This window comes from Thamnophis elegans, chromosome 7, assembly GCF_009769535.1.
Source record: "Thamnophis elegans isolate rThaEle1 chromosome 7, rThaEle1.pri, whole genome shotgun sequence".
In the NCBI taxonomy this organism is placed as follows: domain Eukaryota; kingdom Metazoa; phylum Chordata; class Lepidosauria; order Squamata; family Colubridae; genus Thamnophis; species Thamnophis elegans.
This window is the reverse complement of record NC_045547.1, coordinates 45,025,965-45,050,003: the sequence shown is the minus strand read 5'-3', so window position 1 is coordinate 45,050,003 and position 24,039 is coordinate 45,025,965. Positions and strand designations below refer to the sequence as shown.

Sequence of the window (24,039 nt, the reverse complement as noted above, 5' to 3'; positions counted from 1 at the left end):
GAGGGGGGTTGCACAAGCGGCTGTTCCACCCCCGCCGCACTCCAAACATAACTTCTTCTCCGGCTTCCAAACTCCAAAACTCGGCTTCCAAACTTCCAGCAGTGGCCGCTCTAGGAGTGCGCTCTATGGTTGTGGGCCAGGTGCCAGACAGAGAGTCTTCCGGACAGAGAGTCTTCCATGAGAAAATGTTGGTGGTCCGCAGAAAAATTATTTGCATTTTTTAAATATTGCACTAAATATTATTTATCTTTTAAAAAAATTCATATTAGGGGTCTACGGGATTTAAAATTATGAATTTACTGGTCCCTGAGGTCCGAAAGGTTGGTGACCCCTATCTTATATAATTGAATAAACAGCATGAACCATGCTTCCCCTTTGAAACATTGTTATATTCTGATACTGAGGAAGCACATATTCTCTCTCACAGCCCCTGCCCTTTGGAGTACCATGCCCACCAGAGATATAAACAGTGCGCACTCTCCAAATGTTCTATAAGTCTCTTGAGACCAAACTTTGTTTCTAGGAATGTGTTAGGGTGCTTATGGATATCCTGCTAAATCTTCTGTGAATCTTATTGGTGTGGTTTTGTCATGTTTTTTAAATTATGTATTTTAAATATTGTCAGCTATCCAGTTTTTAGAATTGGGTATCTTCAACATCCAATAAATTAAATTATATCAAATTATATTACATCAAATTGTGCAGATTATATACCTGGAAAAGAAAGTATCTTTTAATTATGAGTAAAAGGAGTATAATATATGAAGCAATACCATCTAAATTGTAGTGGGTATGTACAAAAGAAGGAATTTTTAAGATGATGATAATTACATGTTATACTCTCATGACTAATGATAAAAAAACAAAGATGGAAAGAAAATTGCCCAATATTGTGAATGAATGCAGTCAGGGATGGGGATACTATCTTTTAGCTTGCATGTGGATTGTAAGGATGAATGGGACACAGATGATATGGAAAAAAATGATTGAGTGATTCACAAAACTAAGAATAAATAAGAATATTAATAGATTCAGATCTGTTTAGTAAAAGGTTTTTTTGAATATCTAATTTAAATATAAATCTACACATATACATTGCAAATAAATGAATGTAACAGTGTGGCTAGCTGATGAGAGCTAAATAGCTTGAAATAGATCTATACTAGTCTCCCTTTATTTATTTATCAGCATAAATATAACAAATGTAACAAAAAGGCAACAGTAAAAAATATTGGGTTTCTGTCTGGATGGTCTCTTGTGACGAGCCGAAGACAGAGAGTGGAAGTGTGACCTTCCTCCCATATTTGGGCATACCAGGGGTTGTGACTTTAAATAAATAAATAAATAAATATATATATATATATATATATATATATATATATATATATATATATATATATATATATATATATATATATATATATATAATATATAGTATCAAAATGTGGGCATCTAACAACCAGCATGTATTTTCCATCTTACTTCCAACAAGCAAAGCCAGTGGAAAAAGCTAGATTCACTTAATGACCATGATTCATTTAACCGCAGTGATTTGCTTAATAATCATAGCAAAAAAGTTGTAAAATTAGGCATGACTCACTTAACAACTGATTTGCTTAGCAACAGAAATTCTGGTCCCAATTGTCCCAAAAGTTGAGAACTACTCATACAAATGGAAAGCTAACGAGAGTATGAAACTTACAGGGAAATTAATTAGTTTGCTCACTGTACTTTGGAAGTTCTGTGGTAGACTTCTCCTTTCATAATTTTTCATTAGCAAATATTGAGAAGTACAGTGCAACTTCATATTCTAGTAAATAAATCATAGTATGTGCCTCCCTCTTACAATTGTTCTATTGTAGAACAACTACAATAAGGGTACTATGCTAAAAGTATTAAGAGAATTAAATACAAATATGTCTTGGGCAATCATTAATACCACAGAAGAAACAAAGAAAATATCGTCATTGGACAGAATTTTTTTTTTTTGCAATTCATTTTAATAATATAACTAATTTTCTCTGGAATTTTCTCTTTTTCCCTTTCATTTTTGAAGTTATATTTAATCAGAAAAATAAAACAATAAAAATAATAACAATAGTCTGATTTAAAATTGTAAGGACACTCTAGAAAACCAAAGAATAACCAATGTTCAGCATGCTGTTATGAGAAATCCTATAATTCTCAATGCAAATCCTTAAACAGAAAGATACACACGCACACACACACCTATTTTCCACTAGGCAAGATTATTAATGTAACAAAGCATATGTATTCAATAAGAAATTTTTTTTTAATCTAACTATTATACAGAAGCCATGGCATTTCTAGAATTATTCTATAAATAAAACAGATAATTTACATTCCATTAAAATATATGTAAAACTTCCAGAAATCATATCCTTATGATTTTAGTTGTATGGACCCTTTTGTATAATGTTTTTAATAATTGGATAGTAAACAAAACAATGTTTCTAAGAACTCTTTTCATATACTACATAGAACCATGCAGTTTAAAGCCATACATGTGGAAGATGCTAAACATCTGTTAGATTCTGAAACAACTATATGGTCTTTGAAATTACAAAACATAATACAATGGAAGTAATATCCTTTGCTGAATTTATTTATTTTGTTATGCAATTATTCCACTTCAGTTAAACCAAATTGTGAAGCAAAAATTGAAATATCTAACATTTGAAATATATAAAAATGAAGCACTTCCAAATATGAGATTTATTAATCACTTCAACATAATCTTGTTTATAATCCATTTAACTACAGTTTCTGATCTAAGTTAAGAATGTCTTTCATTAAAAAAATCACGAGAGATTGCACTTATTCTCAGGATTAGTGAAAGAGAATTAATAATAAATGGGAGAAACCCAGTGCTTGTGTCTTGCTAACACGGCAAGCTCTAAAGACTGCCACTTCTATTTTTACTTTTTCTCATTCCTGCAAGACTCCATTTCATTTTATTCTTTCATCTATTACATTTATCTTTACATTTTTAAATCTGACTATCATTACATGCAGAACTCAAGACTTACAATAAGTCTTTAACATTACTGCATTACAATTTTCTCTAGGGGAGGCGGAATCTGACTACCGTATATACTCGAGTATAGGCCGACCCGAATATAAGCCGAGGCACCTAATTTTACCACAAAAAACTGGAAAAGTTATTGACTCGAGTATAAGCCTAGGGTGGGAAATGCAGCAGCTACCGGTAAATTTCAAAAATAAAAATAGATACCAATAATGTTTTTGAATATTTATTTCAAAGAAAAACAGTAAACTAGCGGTGTATTCAATGAAATACTTCACTCACCTCATGATGCTGATGTCCCGCTGTGATGATGATGTCCCGTGCAGCCGCGGGAGCGATGTCCCGCCTCCTATGACACACGGCACAGTGATTCCTATCATTGGATCACTGTACCAGAGGAGGTGGGACATCGCTATGTGGCTGCTTGCCATAACAAGGAGGAGGTGGGACATCGTTGCAGAGCGGCAGGAGGGGGAGGAAGGGGAATCGTAAGACAGCCCTGCATTACATTAGAACGTGAGGAGGGGGGATGGTGCGGTGCGCGCTGCGCGGCAAACTGACACAGAGGGAGGGGAAACTCACAGGGGCACTGGGCCATTCATGAGTGTCACCCAGCGGCATGGCCCCGCCCCTTTTTCTCCTCCATTTCGGGCAAATTTTTCACTGACTCGAGTATAAGCCGAGGCGGCTTTTTTCAGCCCAAAAAGTGGGCTGAAAAACTAGGCTTATACTCGAGTATATACAGTAAGTTAGAAATTGCACCATTTGTAGTAACCCACACACATAATGTTCAATTGTCATGGTAAAGAACAATTAAGTACAAGTGTATATTGCTCTTCTAGTCCAATTGCTAGATCCGTAATAAAGCTATTTCATGTTACATTTCCAGATAATACAATACAACTCTTAGCTTAATGGCTAAATATGGGCCTCTTGGTGGCCTCCTTCAACCCACTCTAGCCAGAGGAGAAAAACACGGGACAGGCAAGATTCAGGGTTTCCTTGTATTCCATACTATTAGACAGGATGTGAGCAGATTGCTGCTTCAGAAAAAGAGATAGGAGGCAGCATCTTGACCAAGTCTTCAAGAACTTGACTGTGAGGGGAAGTATGATTCCTTGCATGAAGGAGGGCAGAATGCCACCCTCGCCCAAATAGCAGGAACAAAGATGCACTCCTGGTACAGCTTCTGCAAGCCCCCCAATGCTGTTTGGAACTGCAAAATTATCACTTCAAGGTTCACGTAACACTCGGGAGCTATGCTCCCTAAGCACAACACTGCCCTCTCTCTTTTCTGATACTAAATTACCACTTCCCCCTATAAATTCCAAAGGGGTTGGTCCCAGTTTCTATTCTAGTGACTATTCAGTCACTTCCCAGAGATGACAGACCTCTCAAAGGATTATGCTCAGATTTTAAACCTGATAGCCTCCCCTCCAAACCTACACACATCCTTGTTAATTATCACCGAAAAACACCAAAGCCATTGCTGTTTTCCCCCTGTGCACTATATTTTATTAGTATTCTTTTAGTCTGAATTTTATTTAAAGCAATCAAAAAGTGAGCTGGATTTCCCTCCTTATTAGAAGGTGACAAGTAAGAATAAACACAAAATCTTTTTTTCTTTGTAAATTCTCAATATCATTTTTATTTTTTGATGGAACTAGATATAATATTCAGGCTGTGTTGTTTCTTCTGAGGGGATAAATGCTGCCACTTTACATGATTACATTCAAGTTTTTAATGTTTTCCAACAACAATCATACTGAACATTGGTCTTGTGGCTAATGAAAAAAACACAGCTAGACAAGTGGCCAAAGTGAAACAATGAAACTGTAGGTCTGTTTAACAATCAGTGTTCTTTTAAAAGCGTATTTAATGAATTTATTGTTATTTAATAGTATATAGTGTGATGCTCTTCATCTTTGATTCAGTAGACATTCTTATCATGAAAAGGCTTCATTGTTGCCTTTAATCTAATGAGCAATTTGAGTTTCAGATCCTTTATTTAGTTTACATTATACCTTCAAACTTCCCTGTGCTTATGCTATAAAAAATGTGCTTTAAATTATGGCAAAGATGGAAACAAGCAGCACAAAAACAAAAGCATTTGCTTCTGTGTACATTATTATGCAATCAACAGTTACATGTATTCATAATGATTTACAAATATTGCAATGTATCTTGGAAGAATAAGCTATTTGTAGTGATGCAGAACTGGGCACCGATTAATAAAAAAGAAAGTAGTAGCACTGTAAGTCAAATTATATGACTAACAATTATATCTGGTATTGGCAATAATAGGAACATGGTGTGCTGCTTTTGTGCAATTAATTGCACAATATACCTGACTGCCTAGTTCACTTACTCAAGGCTCTTGCAGCAAATTAATGTACAGCCATTTCTGAATTATACAGTTTGGTTAAATTGAAATGCCCATTATGGCTTTAAAAGGCAGAAAGCTGATCTCACATCTTTAATAGGGAAACTAATTAAACACTAGTTTAATACTCGGGAACGATTAGCACCTATGTGCCAGGGGAACCTTTACCTTTAACAAACCCTAGCGTATCTATAGTTACCAAAACACCGGGGCGAAAATGGGGACACCTTTGTTTTCACAACCAAACATTATTAAAAAGAAACCAATCTAAACGAAGGGGAAGGAGAGCTGTGACATGAAAACTCTCGTTTACATCCCAAGCCGTCACAACTTGAATCATCGTCACCATCACAAATATTTTTTCGCTTTGATAGAGATCAGAGCAGCCAGAACCAAGAGACGTGCCCAAGGTCATGCAACACGGCACACGCGCCAGGAAGACTACCGGCAAAAGCTCCGCTAAGGGACGATTCTGCCTCGCCGCCCACGCCGGCTTCCCACAAGACCGGGCTGCGACGCAGCTCGATGGGGCATGACACTTCTCCTTCTGAGTAGCGACATGAGATTGGTGCTACGCTTCCCTCCGTCCCGCCCCCTTACCTCTCTTTCTAGGGGTCCAGAGGCAAGAGGGAGGAGTGATCCACCGGTTCCGGACCCTCCGGCTCCGGAAAGGGGCAGGGCCACAGCGGCCAGATGCTGGATAATAAGGCAAGCTTTTGTAAGTCGGGAGGATCCCGTTCGCGCGTCTCTGGGATGCCTGCTCTTTGTCCCTTGCGGGTGGGAAACCACGCACGCGTCCCCCCGTCTGCCTGGCGCGCACGCAGCTCTTCTCGTCTTCTCGCTCGCTCGCTCGCTGCCGTTACTGCTCAGGACGTCGCCGCTTAATTCTCTCATCAACGGCCGCCACAACTCTCTCTCGCCTCCCGCTCGCGGACACCGCGAGTTCAGTGCTGGAAAAGGGTGGGCTTTCGTACCCAACCACGCCCTTCTCGAAAGTCACGTGATTGGGCATCCTAAGCACGGGGCTGAGGTAACAGCTGGGAGGCACCGCCCTCCTCCGCTTCTGCGGAGCCCTGAGCGGAAGGCCTTCCTCGCCTCGCTCAACTGTGTAGAGCTTAGTCTGTCGGGAGGTTTTGCATTTTTCCCCCTAAGTCATCGGTTGTTTTGTTTTTAGATGAACTTAAGTGTTTCAGGAGAGGTTGATTTACAACAATAGCGCAGTGGCACCGCAAAAAAAAAAAGTCAATAGCACTTAGACTGCTTTACAAGTGCTTTAAAGCACTTCACAATGCTTTACAGTCCTCTCTAAGCAGTTTACAGAATCAGCATATTTGCCCCTCAAAAAACGTTGCTGAGGTCTTTTTATCATACGGTAATAACGAAACTATCTCGTCGGACAAGTATGAACTCTGAAACATTGATTAGACAAAGCATATTCAATCAATTTTATGTTATTTGAATGTGGAATACACTAAAATACAGTCACGTTTTACCTTGCTGGTGCATATACGGGTGTAGCCTCACCCCAAGACTTTGAAACTCATTTGGAACTTTAAATTATTACAGAAAGTTTATAAAAAGTAGAACATTTAGTTAGTTGAAATGAAAGTACCTCAGATTAGCTAATTGCTGACAATATGTTCTATGTCTCTCAATGTACTTCCTGGAAATATCAAGATGCTTGATATTTATTCCTTTGTTGTATTCGCTCGTGTTAACTATAAATCTATTTTTTAACTGTCTTATGTAGCTTAACAGCTAAGCTAAAAAGTTTTTATATATATGTTTTTATTTTCAAACATACAAATACAAAAAACTTAGACAGACTTACATTTACACAATACATTGGAACATCGTCTTCCTGCTTATAGCAGTTTCAAATGGGTACAATTCTCTTTATGCTATTTCCCCTTCTAATATGTTTCACTTAACTTTCACCATTTTTAACCCTCTTATTTCATTATCTTTTATTTATCTAATATATTGGCTGATTACCTCTGATAAATTCATTATATATATATATATATATATATATATATATATATATATATATATATATATATATATATATATAATCCTCCTGAACTTCTACTTTTGACTAAATTAGATTCTTTCATTAACCTTTGTTTCTTTCCTCCAACCACCTATACCATTTTTCCCATATCCGGTAATATTCTGTCTCTTTCTTTCCCTGAATTTCTTTTGTTAATCTGTCCATTTCGGCACAGTCCAGGACCTTTCTTACTATTTTGTCTTTGTTTGGTATCAGTTCGTTTTTCCATTTCTGAGCAAAAGCAATCCTCGCCACCATAATTAATGTGAAAAATTAAATACAAAGCCTCTTTTTTATATTTGGTTGTCATTATTCCTAATAGAAATACCTCTGGTTTCCAATTAATTTGGACTCCAACCAATTTTTAATCTTTTTCCAATATTTTTTGGTTGCCTAACATGTCCACCATATGTGATAGTATGTTCCGTGCACTTAAAAAAAAGTTTTTAAATGGGCCTCTGGGATTGAGTTACCTTACAGGTTGAAAAATTAATGATTTGATAGTTTAGAACCTTTTTAAGTTCTAATGCTGTTAATTATAATTTTTAAATGGATTGCTGTTATTGGAACACTTATAATACTGATTAACAGAACTATCTAAAATTAAAATTCCCAAACTGCTTGTTTTGAAAAATGTATGCAGATGCATTGTTTGGTTCTTTATTCATGGTTTTGAAAGAATAGAATTTGATAAAAAGGACATAACTTGGTTTTCTTTAAAAAAATTAGAGTGTAAATAATTATTAAAAGTCTCATGGGATTTGTTTTTTAGTTTTATCATAATGGCAGAAGGAACACATATTTCTATTGACATAATGGGATCTTTGGAGATGTGAAATTTTGCATTTTGTATGTTACCTTAATGCTTCTCTGTTTGTACCTTTTAAGATAGCTTTGAGAGGCTATTGTACACAAATAAAAAGGGCCTTTTTTAGGCCTTAAAAGAAAAATGTGTTGCATCTGAGAAACCAAGTATCTTCCAATTACTTCTCATGTTAGCGTAATTTTTTTAAAAAAATAGTAATATAGTAAAATCTTCCCAATTAGCATTTTTGTTGCTATAGTATCTGGTTAATAATATTTTTAAATTTTCAAGATCAGCAATAATGTATTCAGAAACTGCATTCTAATAGTAGTATGTCAAATTACTTTTACAATGCTTATTGACTTTGCCCAACAAACCACAGTTCATGTTTAAATCTGCCAATACAGCTAAGTAAGATTTATACACAAAAGAATTCTACCGAAAAACCAAATATGTAGCAAATATAAGATTCCCTCTCTAAGAAATATGAAAATATTTGAATCTAATCATCTCATGATCATAATAAATAGCATTTCTGCTATATCCCTTTATTTAGGAAGCTGTTAACCATGAGTTCTTATATCAATTCTGACCCAGCATTTGCTGACGCAATTCAATATTTTCCCTTTACTATCTTTCATATATAGAACTGGAAGATGAGATTCCTTGGCTGCCAAACTATTTCCTACCACTTATACATGACTAGATCAGTTATGCTATGGTTTCATTTTTGCTGTGCATGCATGGTAAAATTATATCAGCTATTACCTTGATTTACATATTTCAGGAGACTGTAGCTGGTATAAATAATTTTTTCTTGATAATTAGTTGATTTACACAACATACTTAACCATAAATAATTTTGTTCCCATAAAATGTTAAGCCATAGCAAACCATGTTCTTGGTGGCCTAATTAATTACCCTATTAGAAATCTGATTACCCTGTTAGCAACCTGTTAGGGGCTCTTATAAGTGAGACATGAATTAGCTTCAGCGAGAACTGTTCCATCTTAATAATTTAATGTGTGTTCTTGCTAGATACAGCCATTGTTGGAATCAGTTAGTTAACACCTGCTTTAACGCTTGCCAGTAGAAACTAAAGAAGTTGGTCACAAACATCTCATACATAAGTGTCAGTCTCTAGCTGAAGATTGTGGTAATCTTGCTAAGAAACTTTAAGTGGCCTGTTACTAGAAAAAAGATAAAGTAACATTTAGCTGTGATCAACATTGTCTGGACAGAGGTCCAAAGATAAAGCAGAGTTTAGCATGTTAGGAAGCAATGGGATGTGGAAAGATTAACTAATTAAGTGCACCCCATTATGGATAGTATATTGTACTGTCTATGCTTAGGTAAAAATAGGAATTAATCATATAGTGGCTTTCAGGGATGGGAATTAAAAAAAAAATACTACTGGTTCTGTGGGCGTGGCTTGGTGGGCGTGGCAGGGTAAAGATACTGTAAAATCTCCATTCTCACCCCACACCAGGGGAAGGTTACTGCAAAATCCCCATTCCCTCCTGATCAGCTGGGACTCGGGAGGCAGAGAATAGATGGGGGTGGGGCCAGTCAGCGGTGGTATCTACCGGTTCTCCGAACTACTCATAATTTCCGCTACCGGGTCTCCAGAACTGGTCAGAACCTGCTGAATACCACCTCTGTTGTTTTTCTTATAAAAAGATGCTGATTTTCCTGACTTGGGGCTGTTTGATTTTGAACTTGGGTCCTTTGCTTCTGCACAGAAATAATACGTTAAATTCCACTTGCCTTGCCTTGACTTCTTGCACCAGAGAAAACAAACCCATGGGGGTATGTGATGAGTTAACATTCTTGTTAGTACAGTATGTGAACTAATCAGTAATGTAGCAAAATAATGTATGGTTTAATTTGATGTGCAAATTCTGTATATTATTCATATACATTTCTCCAGCATGAAAGTTCTTGCTTTATTTTGCATTTTTGCTGATGCAGTGGCAATCTTCTAATTATAAATAATATTTACAACCTAAATATTTAAACTACCTAATAATAGAATTGTGCCAAAAGCAATGCATTACAAGCATAGATGCGAACTCACAGAGACAGGTACACACCCAACATCACAAAACAAAATACAAGTTGATGCAAGAACAAATGGAATCCATCAGCCTCCAATTGTAGTTGGAACCAACTACTATTTTGCTCTTGCCCATCTCCAGGCATCTTACCCAAGAAAACTTTAATCTTATGTGCTTTGCAATCATCATTTTGAAATGGAACACACAATAGGGAGAAAAAAAACCCCTCATATAATGCAACATCTGCATAACACCCACATATGAAACTATAATAAAAAGTATCATTGTTAGGGTGTAGTCATCCATAGAAAGATTAAAGGTTACATTAAAAGTGTGTATGTACATTAAAGTGTGGATGGAAACCACATCAACTCTCTTCCAGTCCTCTGGTGGTTCTCCAGTGCTCCAATACCTCTGAAAGGTATAGTTTAGTGGTTTCAAGGCCACATCCTCCAGCTCCTTCAGAACTCTGAGATGTAATCCAACTGGTCCTGGAGATTTGAACTTTAGAATGGATAGGTAGTGTCTTATCATTTTCTTCCTTATTTTAACTTTTTTAAAAAACTACTTTATTTTGCCTATTTCAATTCTAGTGTCATCAACATTCCCTTTGTTTTCTAACTGCACTAATTTTTATGTGAAGTGTTTAGTTTGGGGAAGGGTTGTTTTCACTCCTACGTAATTCATTTTAAAGTTTTCATAGTAATAATTATTACCACTTGGTGAAGGATATGTTTATTAGGCCTTGTGACATGCAACATATAACAGCAGGCCATCATCTACAGAGACCAAGTTCCCAGAAATCAGATATACCTCTTGACATCTTCATAGACAATTATTTACTTGGATTTACTTGGATCTTTCCATTCTGTTCCTTTTCACAGACAAGATGGATGCAACATCACCCATGCCCAGAGGAACTGAGCTTCCTTCCTGGAGCTTAATATTCCATGGTGGAAAGTTGTACAGTTCTTTGCACATATATTAGCCAGAATGATTCAATGAACTTGATAAATCTATGAAATTGTTCAATCAAATTTCTATCCGTTTGTGATAGGCAATGCATTTAATGAGCTGATTAGTACAATCAGCACATATTTATTTTGGTTCCTTGTAAGAGTAATCATTCATTACAAGTTTATCTTTCTTTTTTGCTATTCAGTTTTCAAGCAGTGTCTCTTGCTATATTAGTTCCTGATTATTATAATTAGTTATATATATATATTATTCTGTAGTATTACGTATACAGAACTTCTGAAAGCTGAAAATAAAATAATCATACATTAAGAATTCCACAATGCTGGCAAAGAGAGTGAGAAAAACTAAAGCTTGGATTTGGATGTGAATATATTTGAATTTTAAATTTGAATTTATAGTGGTAAATTGCTGTTCTACGTTTCTAGAACTTTTTTGGGGGGAAATTTGTTAAAACTGATTTTACAGCACAAGGAATCTCTTCAAGTCATTGCAGTCATTACTTCAATTTGCAAAAGATTGCAACTTGGTGTATATTACTTCAGTCAGTATTATGCAGTGTAGAAAGGATTATATAGACTGCGAAGAGAATATTAGAAAAGTCAAAACTGGATGCCTCTGATTTTATTGAGGGGTTTGGTCATTTGGAAATACTCCTGTTTTGGACATCACCAATACAATTATTAATGGGTAAATATTTGCAATTATCTGGTATTTTGTGAAAGTCATAAGATGATCAAGGAAGTGTTTATAAAAGACTGACAGAAAAACAAGAAAAGGAAAGTTGTTATAACTGAGGAGATACCATAGAACCATTTTGGTATAGGTGATAATCTATTTGTTAAACATAGGAGAATATGGAGACTGACCCAAATTATAAAAAAAAATAGCAAAGTGTCAGATCTTACTTTGTAGAAATGGTTGAAAATTTTTAAGAAATATGAAAGACCATATGCTGAGTAATAACATGCAGAAGGAAGACGTAACTACACTTAGTGATACAATTGTGAAAAGACACAGATCTAGTTTCCTTAAAGATACAACCAATGTGACATAAAGGGTGAAATGCTTTTGGAAATCAGTACAATGTGGGAATTTTAAAAAGAAAAGAACCTTGAAAAAATATATTATTAGATATATTGCACTCTATTGTATTACTTGTGAAAAGTGTAAGAAATAGATAAAAATTAATATGCAAATTTTAGCCTTGATTTTTAACTCTGTTTTTAGGCTTTTACTTATGTTTTTATGTTATGTTGTTTGTAATCTGTCCAGGGTTAGGAAAGATGGACTATGTAAAATTTTAATAAATAAAATAAAATAAACTATGTGTGTGTAAATGTGTACCTCTCTACTTCTGATGTAACTTGCAATTATTATTAGTAGAATCTACCTTTTTATTGGATTTGTTTTGTTTTATGTTTTGTGGTAACAAATGTAACAGAAGGTAAATATAACATTATCCAATAGTTTATGGATGAGGAAAATGCTTTTATCCTTTTCTAGAAAAGGACACACCATATCTTTATGCAAGACTGCAATCTTGCAGTCAAACATAAATACATTTATAGGAATAGCAATAACAGTTGGACTTATATACCGCTTCATAGAGCTTTCAGCCCTCTCTAAGCAGTTTACAGAGTCAGCATATCGCCCCCACAATCTGTGTCCTCATTTTACCCACCTCGGAAGGATGGAAGGCTGAGTCAACCCTGAGCCGGTGAGATTTGAACCGCTGAACTGCAGATAGCAGTCAGCTGAAGTGGCCTGCAGTACTGCACTCTACCCACTGCGCCACCTCGGCTCTTTATAAAAATCTGTTAGAGATTCGTGTTCTCATTTACATCTTTAACATCAGGAAGATTTATTTTTTGCTAGGGTTGAAATGTGCAAAATGCAGAAGTAGTTCTCTCTGTACTGAACACATGCATGTGCACATGCGCGCATGCACACACGCACACACAACTGATGCAATATTATGCTAAGATCACTTGCTGCTTTTCGGCAAGTTTAGACTTCCTTTCTGTTCTACATGGGGCTGCTCTTAAAAAGACTATTCAGAAACTGTAACTGCTCCAGAATGCAATACCCCACATACTTGCTGCCTTCAAGGGATGGGAGCACACAACAGATTCTGCAGAACCTGAACTAGTTGCCATTTGATTTCTGGATAGAATTAAGATTCTGATATTTACTTACAAAGCCCTTCGTGGATTAATGCCTGGGTATCTGCAATACCTCTTGCTCCAGTCAGAATCACTTATCCCTTAGAACTTGCTGATAATAGCACACTTCTGGCAAGTGGTGGGGAGCGCACAAAGTTAAAATGCACTAATTTTCTGCAGTAAAAATTGTACTGCCCTTTCTATTCTTCATTTTTAAGAAAATTACATTGTTCTTAAAGAACATTAAAGAACAGTATTCTTAAAAAAAGCAATGTTAAAAAAACATTACGTTGTTCTTAAGGTATTCTTACTCCTTTTAATCATACTGTGGATCTTTTAATTTTTGTATATTGTATACCCTGTAAACTGCTGAGATTGCAATGGGGATTGAACTACATTTAGGTAATTTATTTTATTTAAGTATAGTTTTAAAATAAACTTATACCCAATTGCAATCTAATCAAAATATAATGTTAGAAGTCTTGAAAGAAGCCATGTCCTTTGTCAAATAATTTCCAGAAGGCCTGGCATCTACAATTCTTTATATAGCTATTTTCCATGTTCCCTTCCAACCCAGATAGGCTACTATTACTTTCTATGGATGTATTTTCAAAGAGCATAATAGTCCAATTTCCTCTTCACATTGTTGTGGCCGGAATAAATAAGTTTTTGTGAACACTGATTATATCTTTCCATTCTTTTTGTTTATTCAGAAAAATTTTCTGTCAATGGCCTGATGGAATAGCTCCAGGATAGAAAAAAACTTGTACCCTTTTATGTAGCTATGATCCTGGAGAAACAGAAATTGAAGTGGAACTGACAAATTCTAAGTTTTTCTACAATATGCATTCTGTGTAGCTGGAATTAATATCAATTCTGATTCCCCTTTAGTATTTTGGGGTAATTATTTTTATTCATTTAATGTCCCTTCTCTCGGTGATAAAAACAAGCAACCGCATCTTACTTTTACTAGGTTCTTCTGTATTTAGTTCACATTGAATTCTGATTCTGCATCTTAAAAATAGTAATTGCTATATTCAGAATTAGACAAATTGTAGCTTATTACTTCCAATGTCCTTCTGAATTCTAGTGAAATTATTTCACATGCTCTTCCTTATATTATCAAAAGGACTTAAAGGTCCCTTCATATGAGCTGGAAAAAAAACTTTATTTCACTGTATTTTGTGAATGTGCTTAGCATCCTATTATCTATCCGCTTATTCAGTACATGTCCAATTTATAAATTAAATATTTTTTTCTTTCTGTTCTAGTTTTGCCTAGCTTTCTTATTTTCACTGTCACAACTAAATCTTAGAGCAGAATTCCATGTTCTGATTCTGATAGAAACTGAAGCACAGTACATAAATTTCCAACAAGAGTTCTCTAGTAAAAGATCATAATTGTAATAGTGATAAGTTGAATCTCCTGGCACACACCAGCTTGTCCAACTGGGTAGTTGACAGCTTTTGTACAAAGAATTTCAACCTTGGTTTTAGAAAAATAGAAATAAAATCTCCAGAGATATGCCAATGCCCTGATATAAAATGGGGGAAAACCCCCAAATGTGAACGCCCTAAGAACGCAATGGACAGCTGTGCAACTGTAAAGTTATACCTCAATAAGATTTCATGAGAGGTTCTGTCTTTTTACAATGAAACCAAATCTAAATAGAAGTTCATTGAAAAAATACAGAAAACTCCCAAAAATTATGCTTTAAAAATTTAAATAATTTTTAGCACACAACATTATCTTCTCAATTTAAGATCTCAAGAATAAGTTCACATATCATATCAAGAGGATGGTTAAGAGGAATGAGCTGGGCTTTATGCTTGGATGCTGTTAGATAGGCTCTTGCTTCTGATGCCAACAAGGATCTCCCTTTATTATAATGTATCCTCAATTTTAAATTAGGATTATTTCCTTGGTACACCATTATTTATCTGCCTACACCTTTTTAATGATCCTCTCATTCAAGATTTCTTTGGGAGAGATGCAGACAGAATTTGGGGTGGTAAAGAACCTTTTACTTGTACATTGTTACAATAAATCCTTTTCCAAGCTTTTCTTGCATTGTTTTCCTTGTTCATTTGTGTTCATTTTGATATTTAGATTTTTAGGGGAGTTGAGTACATTAAGATTACATTAATGAGAGTATTGGGTTATGAAGTGGAAGAAATTGAAATTAGTATTTTTTTTCCAGTGTCCTGTTCCCACTTCCTAGGAGGCAGAAACAGGAGTATCACATCTAACTGCTACTTAGGACATTTCTTCCTGAGTCGTTGTTCTTTTTATCATATATATTCTCCTCTCCCAGCTAACAATATACATCTTAATTTTTTTTTTCAGAATAACAACCTCATATGAAAGCAGATATTATTGGTTTTTAAGATGCCCCAGGTCCCCTGGTTGGCCACTCCCTTGGAAACAAGACCTTTTTAAATTATGGACTCTATCTAAAGTTTCTGTCTCTTTCGAAAACAACTGCGTCTATTGTATGCTCATCTCTTAGGATTATTTTCAATATATCTGATAATAGATGCAAATGTTCTTGCAAATATTGAAGTATTTGCTTTTGTAATGTTAAAAATAACAATGTGAACGTTATATCCACACTACTCATGAGTTACAGCTGATTTTAAAATCATTTGTATGATTATCTTCCATTTTCAGTTTTAAAATTTCTGAAATTTACGACTGCTATGTAAACATGTTATTGGTTCCACTTTTGAAAGTGTCCTTGATATTCTGTAGATAGCTTTCTTTCAGATGTTAAATCTATCAATAACACATTTTTGTTTATACAATTGGCATAATCACTAGAGAGAAGTGAGACAATTAGGATCAGCACATGTTTTCATATGTGCTTGGAAGTTTTACAATATACATTGCACACTTTTATTGATTCAATAATTTGTCCAAATTGAAAGAATTATTTGAATTTCAAAGATTATTTAACTAATATCACTTTGTTAGGGCTCATGTTATTAAAATGGAGATATGCTTATTTTTAAAGAACAGAAATTTTAGTTGTTACATAAAAGGGATAAGATCAACAAAGCCTTCAGGGAGGTATTTGATCATTCCTACTATCTGGTTGTTGAAACAAGCCACTTTTTAGATCTCCTCAAATCTGGAAAAAAAAATCCAACAAAAATATTGTGGCACTTTATTTGCTAATATAATTTTCTTTTGTACAGGTTTTATGTTACTAAAACTCCTTCCTGGAAAAAATAATATTTTGGGGCAGGGAAGTAATATAAAGAGAGATAAATGGAAGAAATACTGGGGATGCAAACTTCCTAGACATAATGACCATTCACAAAACAATCATTTGGTATAAGACACAGACTGGGTTCAAAGGTTATCTATTTTTTTTTTAATGACAAACCATCTCTGGGTTATGAATCAGTCAATTATGATTTGTAACTCTAACCCAATGGGCTCAAACATGACTGATTCCTAATGAAAGGCATGTAAGATTGTTGTCAAATGTATGGAAGAATAAAAATAAATGAATCAGATTTTGAAGTATTTGTAAACAATTTTATAAAGGAAATAAGTAGTAAAAACAAAAATTCAGAACAGATGACAAAGAAAGCTGAATTCTAGTTTCTCATTGTCTTTCTTTCTGATTGATCTCACACAATTCTTAACTGCCTTATTCCCACTTCATTCATTGTTTCTTCTGACACATTTAGTACTCTATCACAGACAAGTGGGCAGCTGTATGCTGTCAGAAATCTCTTGATAAGTTGGGCTAGAAACAGGCGTTCAAGAACACAGAACTCTCATAAGCATTTTTATTATACAAAAGGCAGTATTTTGAAAGAATTCCAGTAACCACAATGTGTCAAATGTAGACATGTTTATACTATCCTGCTAATCTGACAATTAAAAATTAGTTACATAATTTCCTACTATTTTAAGAAAACATGCAAAAATTGTATGACTACTTAAAAATAGGATTAATACTTTTATTAATCTTATTAATAAAGAGAAGAGAGAACAATACCAATTCCATTATACATGTAGATACCATTACACAGCTATTTTTAACAGAAGTATTAGGAGGATAGTTTATCTGAACACCACCTGGGTTTGGTTGCTGAGCTGCTGCCCAGCTGTCTCTCACACAGCTATGCACTGAGGGAATCCTCCCCCCACCCAGCCTGGTTTCAAATTTATCTTTCTTTTGCCCCTCAAATATTCCCATTCCCATTTTAATAGCTATCTTGCTACAGACGGCCATACAGAGACTGGTTCTCCTTTAAAAATACTGCTCTCCTTTTATTAATAAATAAAATTGATTTCCCACAACCTGTTTGGTTGGAAAGAATAATAAGATAGGGAAAGCACACAGAGCTCAGACACTGGAATTCTTTCCAATCCTTAATAATAGCATTACTGTTGGCCACATAACAAGGAAGCAAAACGAAGCATACAACAGAACAATAACATTCTGTGCTGCTGCTCAGGTGCCTCTCTCACACTTATGAGGCAGGGATGGTTTTTTTTGCAGCATCTGGATAAATGGACTGAATTCTAAGTCCTTTACATTTCTCTCTCATAATTAATTGGAGTGAAAACACAGAATATATCGTCGTTGTCCCCCAAACCACTTTACATTTGGACAATTAGACAACTTTTTATCTGGGATGGTATAAGGAATCCTGCCTTGGGGAGAGGGTTAGCCTAAAAGATCTCCAAGGTCCCTTCCAACCCTATGATTCTATGAATATTATCACCCTTTCCCATTACAGAACCAGGAAGAGATGGAATTTAGAATGGATTAGTTAGAGGTATTTCAAGCTATTTCCCAACACTCTCCTATAGCAATGATGGTGAACCTTTTTCTTATGGTGTGCCAAAATTGTGTGTGTGCGTGCGATAGTGTGTGCCAACAATTCACTCCTCCCCGCCACCTGTGCACAAACCCTCCCCAGGCTCTGGAGGCTTTCCTGAAGCCTGGGAAGGGTGAAAACGGCTTCCCCCGGAAGCCCTCTGGAAGCCGGAAATGGATTGTTTCTGAACTTCCGGTTGGGCCATTGGGACTGTTTTCCGCCCTCCTCAGCCTCAAGGTTTTCCTGAAGCCTTGCGAGGGTGAAAATGGCCTCCCCCAGCCCTCCGGACGGGCAAAAAATCAGGTGGCAGAGCTGACAGCTGGCATGCCAGCAAATATGGCTCTGCATGTCACCTGTGGCACATGTGCCATAGGTTGACCATCATGGTCCTATAGGATGCTTTGGGAGATTTTGTTCTAAAATACTCTTCTCTGTTGTTCCCCACTGGACCTGGCTTATTTTTTAACTTAATCTTTCTTTGTTGTCTTCTCACACTGCAGTACACCAAATATGATCCCATACTGTATCAGAAGACAATCAAGATATACCAAGCTCCCTTTACATCAGGGCTGTCAAACTCCTGGCCTGCAGAACACCCCCATGCCCAGTTTAGTGAGTGGGAGGAAAAGTCCCAATATGTCACATGACACCACCATGACAACGTGAATTTGACACCCCTGCTTTACATAATTTGTATGCAATTTTATAGTGGGTTGGAGTAGAACAACTGCAACTATAGGACTATTTCTAACATCTAAAAGCAGCAATTTAACCTGCCTTTCTTTCTTCCTCAGCATACATATCTGTTAATATAACAGTATACCTACAATCTGTCAATACTTGCCTTCCATAGTTTTGGACATATTTATAATTCTGTCTCTAACATCTTTTCCAAGTCTAGGACTCTCTGAGCTACATTCAGGCTTCTCAATTCTTCCCTCCCTTTTGACTATAAATTGGGAGGAGGAATCTTCCACGACACTGCTTTGATTAGCAGTTCCATTACTAAATCATCAAAGCTTAATATCAGCATTGGGGTAATATATCTCATTTATTACATATTATTGACTAGATTTTAAGAAACCTTCTGAAAATTTGTCATATTAAAAATTAAGAAATTATTAATGTTGGAGCAGTGCTTTCCCTAGCCTTACATAAATTATATTCTAAATCCAGCTTCCACCCCACCCGCAATGTACAAAAAGAACAAAACAATGTAAAACTAGATTAAAATGTGAAGTCCTAATTCTGCATTCAAGAGGCTTTTGCACCACACATTAAGTTAACTTAAGCTTGTTGCTTGTTCATAACAAGTTATGTGCATCCAGAAAACATAGTTTGTCAAGTATGGTTTATGGCTTCATTTATAACGCAAACCCTATGAATTTTGGCTTTCACAATTCATATTGGGTTATGTGAACACAGCCAGAGTATGAGTTTGGGTCCCTTGCATCTGAAGCATCCTAACTCACTTTTCAGCAATGCCCTCTTCGAGATTGTACCCATCTCGAATCCACCAGTCTCCTGCACACTGAGAGGAGTTGGGGAAAACAGCCCGATCTGATAGATAGGGAAGGATAACCCGAGTTTTGCCCGGATGATCATCTATCTCTTTCTTTCTTCCCCACCTTCCTTGCAGTCGATCAGTTGGGATCAAGATAAAAGCATTGATGTGCGCAAATAGGTTGATCCCGTACCCTCCGCAGAAGCGGCCTGGGGATTTCGTGACGGCTGCAAGGGTCTCCGATTTCAGTCGCTCATCCAATCCGCGGCTCGCTTCCTCCCCCCCCCCCACTCCCAGCCGGGCTGGCGCTGCCCACTCCAACCCCTCCCCTCCCCTCGCGCACTGAGAAAGAAAAAGAGAGAGAGAGGAGAGAGAGGTCGTGAGGGAGCGCGTTACCCGGCATGCAGCAGGCAATGCGTTCGCACCAAGATGGCGGCGCCTCTAAATGAGTACGAAAAAGAAGCAGGCTGCGTTCCTATTTTGCACTCGGAGGTGAGGTCCTGTGGGTTTTCGGCTGTTTTGCAGCTCCAGTTGAGAAAGAAGGATCCGGTCGAGCGAAGGACGGGGGTGGAGCAGACACTGGTGACTGCCGCCGCCTTCCTTGACACTCCCTTCTCTGGCGGGGGCGGAGGATGGCCTTGAGGCACAGGAGGAATTGTCAGGGAGAGAGCGAGAGAAGCGGGCGGGATCCCTGCTGGGTTGTGAGATGAAGGGAAGTGGGTGTAGAAACCGTTGTTCCATGTAGACAGGTTAAGGAGAGGGATTTTGTTTGTTCACCTTTTTATTCCATGTAGAAGTGAAAGGAAGTTGGTTGAGGTGGCTATTCTAAGCTTGCGTTCCCCCGGAGTTACCTTTTTCTTCGGTGTCCGAAAGTGTGAAAGCACCTCTATTCTCCCAAAGGTGTATATGGGGCACTGTTGATGAGGTTGTGCTGTATCTGTTGTGCTTTTGGAGGTTTTCAGATTCTGAAACACTCATCTTTACTAGCAGTACCTACAGTTATATGCTCTGTATATTGTTTGTTTAGTTTATTGCCTAGAAAAAGACTTCAACTTTTCTGTTCGTTCTAGTAGGGACTTACACAATTTACCACATCCTGAAGATTTCACAATTTTAATTTCTGTGTCTGAAAAATGCAAACGTTCTACTTTAAAAAACATTCTCTGATTTCATAGAATTATTGATCTACTTTTTTATAATGTTACACATACAGATGAGGCCTGGTGGTGTTATGTCTTGATCCATGTTATTTATAAGTATAATTTAAAGTATATAGCAATAAATATTCTTTGATGGATCTTTATATAGAAATTAGACAAACTTACTTGTTCCTCCAAAATCAGCTACTGGGAAACAGTGACCATTTTATCCCGTATATTTTTGGTTAGATACAATTAACACCTAATGGATGATATTTTATGTTACCTGTATTTGTTACACCAGTTGCCTGCAGATAAGCTTCAAATAATAAAAACCTCAGAAAATTATTTTTATTTTTCTTCGAGAGATCATAATGTCATATATACAATTAAAATATCTGCCCCATTCCTCCCAATATTGAAACCTATAGCTTGCGCTAACAAAACATTTTAATAGTTTTCACATTAGTATTGAAGAATCATCACTATTAAGTTAATCTGAAACTTGAGTTTAGCTCTCAGAGATTCTTTAGGATTCTAGCAGTTGCTCTTACAATATGGTAAATGTCTGGAATACTTTTTTGTTGTTATTTTTATCCCCCACCCCGCTATGAAGAACATGCTTCTGCCATTAAAATGATATTCTGTTACTGTGCCAAACATCAAGGAGTATTTATGGAATATGTATGTATGTATATGTATATGTATTTATTCCATAAATACTCCTTGATATTTGGCACAGTGACAGAATATCATTTTAATGGCAGAAGCATGTTCTTCTTCATAGCGGGGGAGATATATATATATATCTTCATCAATAGCTTCAAGTTTCATTCAAGACAATTTAAATTTGGAAATCTTATTTTGCAACTTGCAATTTTCTTATCATGAAGTCTTATGGAATTTAGTCACTTATTTCTGAGAATGCTTATACAAAATTGTATTGTCCGTCAGTGAATATAGTGCAGTGAAATAGTGGACACACTTTAATCATACTGTAATGACAATATACACAATAATTTCATAATTATAACAAGTTTAAAAAACTGTAAGTTATAGTTTATATTGTTAGAATATAGCAATTCTGTTAAGTAATATACAGGAATTGTGGAATAGAAGAGATTGTCTTGAATACTTAGTTCAGGTGTTGTGAAAATGTAGAGAGATTTGGAATATGGTAGGAATATTATTTTTTCCACAAATCAGAAATTTTTAGAATTGTGTCCTAGTGCCACCCAGATCCAAAAGGAGACAACTCATTTAACATTGAGACATATTGTCCAGCACACATCTCTACATCACATTCATAGTATTCTGCATTCTGTAAGTTTAGTGACATTATGAGTAAATTGCTTGTTACAATGAGCCTTCAGGGGTCAATTTCCATATGTTAGAGATGGCTACAGTTGGGAGTCCTAATTTACAAAGGGAAGAAAAATAATGTAATTCAATGGGCAGAAGGATTGTAAAGAGGCTATAAACTGATCACAAATGTTTCTATGAAATGTATGCCTGATTTGGAGTTTATGAATGCTATGCTAGATAACATAAGTTGATAAATTATCACTTATGAACAATCTATTGTTAAAAATTTTATTAATTACTTGGAACTAGATAATTGTTATTTCAATAAGCATTAATGCTAGATGTTACATGTCTCTCTCACACACACACACTTTCACGCTCCCACACACACACAGTGGTATCTTTGTATTCATAGTTAATTGGTTCTGGGAAGTGCATTGAGTACCAAAAATGGTGAGTACCAAATAATTTCCCCCCCTAAGGAATAATGTAGTGAGTCACAAGGCAGCCAACACCAACAAATTCTAGCTTTTGCATTGAATACCAGGAAAAAAATTCTGTGTCACAATGTTTTGAGTACAAATTTGATGAGTTTCAAAGCAGTTGAGTACCAACGTACCACTGTATAGTGGCCTGTTTTCATTTTTATATAATTTATATCATGAATATTGAACTTTTTAAATATTTAAAATAAGTGAATTCTGCAGTATGAATTTGTATGGACACATTGATTCTTCAGGCTAAATATAGTGTTTAGATAAAAGATTGGTCATATAACTATTCACCTTATTGCTGTATAAAAATTGTATAATAATGGCAAATAAGAAAGATTAATACGTGAGTTAAAAGTTATACTGAATAAGTGAATTATGTTAATTAGTTTTCAGTGTCTTAAAACATAAATATTTGTTAATGTTCTGTGTTTTCAAAAATGTTTGCAGTTAGGCTTTAATAAACATATTTCAACAGTTGTTTATCCCAGTTTCTGCAGTTGTTTTTTTTACAATTCTTTCCCTTTAAAAGAAGTAACAGCTGATCTCAAATACAGGATAGTTTGATTTACAAATTATACATGTACTCCACTTACATTGACTCCATTTTACTGGATAGATATTCCTTGACCACAATTGAGCCTGGAATTTGGGTTGTCATTGTAGCAGTTAAGCTAAATGCTCACGGGACCACTTTGTTTAGTGACCACAATCCCAGGTCTATCATTGTAGTTCTTCAGTTACTGCATGGTGATGCCTCAGAGTGGGAGGCCCAGTACCCATGGTATGTGGAAAACTGCCACAGGGCAATAGGCCTACCAATGCATGATACAGCACTCCATGTGGGTTCACTTATTTTCTCTTACTTTCTACTGCTAAGAAGCATTACCTTTAGTGTGGAAATTTAGCCAACAAAATGTTTCTGAAAGTAGAAAGAGTTTACAAACACCATAAAATTGGCACTTGTTTTGTATTTTTGAGGCTCTTTTTTTAAAAAAAAATATTTTTTTTATTTACAAACATACAAAATACACAGAGAGAGAACATAGATGTACACTACATTTACACAGTACATTTGAACTTCCTGTTCCTTCTAATAGGAGTTTCAAATCGGTACAATTATCCTTATGTTATTTTGAGGCTCTTTCTACGTCTGGGCAGAAGGGAATTGCAGCCTGGACTGGAGAAAAGAAGCTCAAATCTTTGAGATCCCAGCTTTTCTCCAGCTCAGCACTGGATTTTCCTCTCCTCTGTGCATAGAATGACTGCACA

The 24,039-nt window shown here is 36.0% G+C and overlaps 2 protein-coding genes across 3 annotated transcripts in view; one reads left to right on the top strand and one right to left on the bottom strand.

Annotated features, from left to right (window-relative positions):
- OSBPL8 (oxysterol binding protein like 8) overlaps nucleotides 1-6,405 on the bottom strand; it is a 102,624-nt gene extending 96,219 nt beyond the window's left edge. For both annotated transcript variants that reach the window (XM_032221260.1, XM_032221261.1), the window contains exon 1: nucleotides 6,033-6,405. The gene's annotated coding sequence lies outside the window, so the exon portion shown is untranslated. The remainder of the gene's footprint in view (nucleotides 1-6,032) is intronic.
- Nucleotides 6,406-20,177: 13,772 nt separating this feature from the next.
- ZDHHC17 (zinc finger DHHC-type palmitoyltransferase 17) overlaps nucleotides 20,178-24,039 on the top strand; it is a 62,222-nt gene continuing 58,360 nt past the window's right edge. The window contains exon 1 of the mRNA XM_032221182.1: nucleotides 20,178-20,324. Within this exon, the coding sequence (XP_032077073.1) occupies nucleotides 20,262-20,324 (63 nt within the window). The 5' untranslated portion in view covers nucleotides 20,178-20,261. The remainder of the gene's footprint in view (nucleotides 20,325-24,039) is intronic.